This window comes from Sinocyclocheilus anshuiensis, unplaced genomic scaffold (genome assembly GCF_001515605.1).
Source record: "Sinocyclocheilus anshuiensis isolate Anshui unplaced genomic scaffold, SAMN03320099.WGS_v1.1 scaffold2926, whole genome shotgun sequence".
In the NCBI taxonomy this organism is placed as follows: domain Eukaryota; kingdom Metazoa; phylum Chordata; class Actinopteri; order Cypriniformes; family Cyprinidae; genus Sinocyclocheilus; species Sinocyclocheilus anshuiensis.
Genome location: NW_015547864.1, coordinates 95,558 through 97,120, shown reverse-complemented (window position 1 = coordinate 97,120; position 1,563 = coordinate 95,558). Strand labels below are relative to the sequence as shown.

The following is a 1,563-nucleotide window of genomic DNA, read 5'->3' as shown; positions in this document are numbered from 1 at the left end:
AATTCATGATTTAAAAAAATGAAAAATATATGTTTTCTGCAAAAAAAAACAATAGGGTACATTTCTAAGAAATGACACATGTTTTAAACTAGATTTGAAAAGGTTCGTTTTTCCATTGTTAAACACATTTATGTGCTATTATACTTAGGCTATTATTAATATTGTTAGCTTTTATTTTTATCTTTTCTCTTTGCTTTGAGTATGTATAATTTGTCTTTTTCTTTCTGGTAGGTGACCAGGCTGATCCATGTAAGTTCCAAGCGTGCAATGAGTTCTCCCAGTGTTTAGTCAACCGCTGGTCAGGCGAGGCAGAGTGCGTTTGTAACGCTGGCTATTTTAGCGTGGACGGGCTGCCATGTCAGAGTATCTGCGATATACAAGAAGACTTCTGCCAGAATGATGGGAAATGTGACATCATACCTGGCAAGGGCGCAATATGCAGGTGTGTACTGTAAAAAATCTCCTAAAGCAACAATACGGCCAAAAATGCAATTCACTTACCTTTGTTTTTAGGTGTCGAGTCGGTGAAAACTGGTGGTATCGAGGAGAACACTGTGAGGAGTATGTGTCAGAACCGCTGGTGGTTGGCATAGCCATCGCCTCAGTCGCGGGGTTCCTCCTCGTGGCGTCGGGCGTTATCTTTTTCCTCGCCAGAACTCTGCGAGACCAGTATGACACGGATGATTCAGAAGACCCTTTACGGTACAAACTGTGCTTCACAAACACACTCTTAATGATCATATTTTATTTGGAAAAAATTAAGAAGCTTATGTCTTTCTTTAAATTTTAGAACAAGCAGAACTCCTTAGTGGACTACAAATCTGCTAAATGGATTATTAATAACGGTTCAGTTCATTTGAACGACTTGAGTGGTGCACATGTGATGCCTAAATGGCATTTTTAAAGCATTCTGTAAATACAAGCACTCTGAAATGTGATTTGCGTTTCCTCTGAGGCCCCAAAAGAGAAATAATGTTGCATTTCCCAACTTGTTAAATAACATTTGGTTTCCTCACCTGGTTGAAAAGGAACCAAACAATCTCAGCTGTGATTGTGTTTGAAAGCACTGCGTCCTGGAACATACATATGGAGCGCACTGCAATATTTTACAGCCCAAACGTGCGTATTTTCTTTTTATGACCTTGTTGCACGAATAAGCCAGAACACACAATATGTTCTCTTTGATCGTTATGAAACAAATGCTGTTAGGCATGTGCCGGTTGAATCAATTATCATTTTATATCCAATACACACATTTTACATCCATCAGCTCTAGATAACATACATACAAGAAGTACTTAGACGCTTAATCCTCAATGTATTAGACAACTGTGACTGAATTAGTACAATATCCAAACAAATGTCAATTTATTTAAAAGACAACATATTGGGACACTTTCTGATTGTCAAACGTGTAAATATTATATCTGACTTCATACATTGTCAAGTTAGCTCTAATACTTGAAATGTTTCTTTAAGTTACATTTAAATAAAAAATAAAGACACAATATTATAAAATACTTTAATTTAGTTTGCATCTACACTTTGTCTGTAAACATAAAC

At 36.7% G+C, this 1,563-nt stretch overlaps 1 protein-coding gene across 1 annotated transcript in view; it reads left to right on the top strand.

The window, feature by feature from the left end:
• The window catches only part of LOC107704673 (interphotoreceptor matrix proteoglycan 2-like), a 25,938-nt gene that overhangs the window by 18,009 nt on the left and 6,366 nt on the right, over positions 1-1,563 (top strand). Inside the window, exons 16-17 of the mRNA XM_016507659.1 lie at positions 232-442; positions 514-702. Coding sequence (XP_016363145.1) covers positions 232-442; positions 514-702 — 400 coding nt within the window. The remainder of the gene's footprint in view (positions 1-231; positions 443-513; positions 703-1,563) is intronic.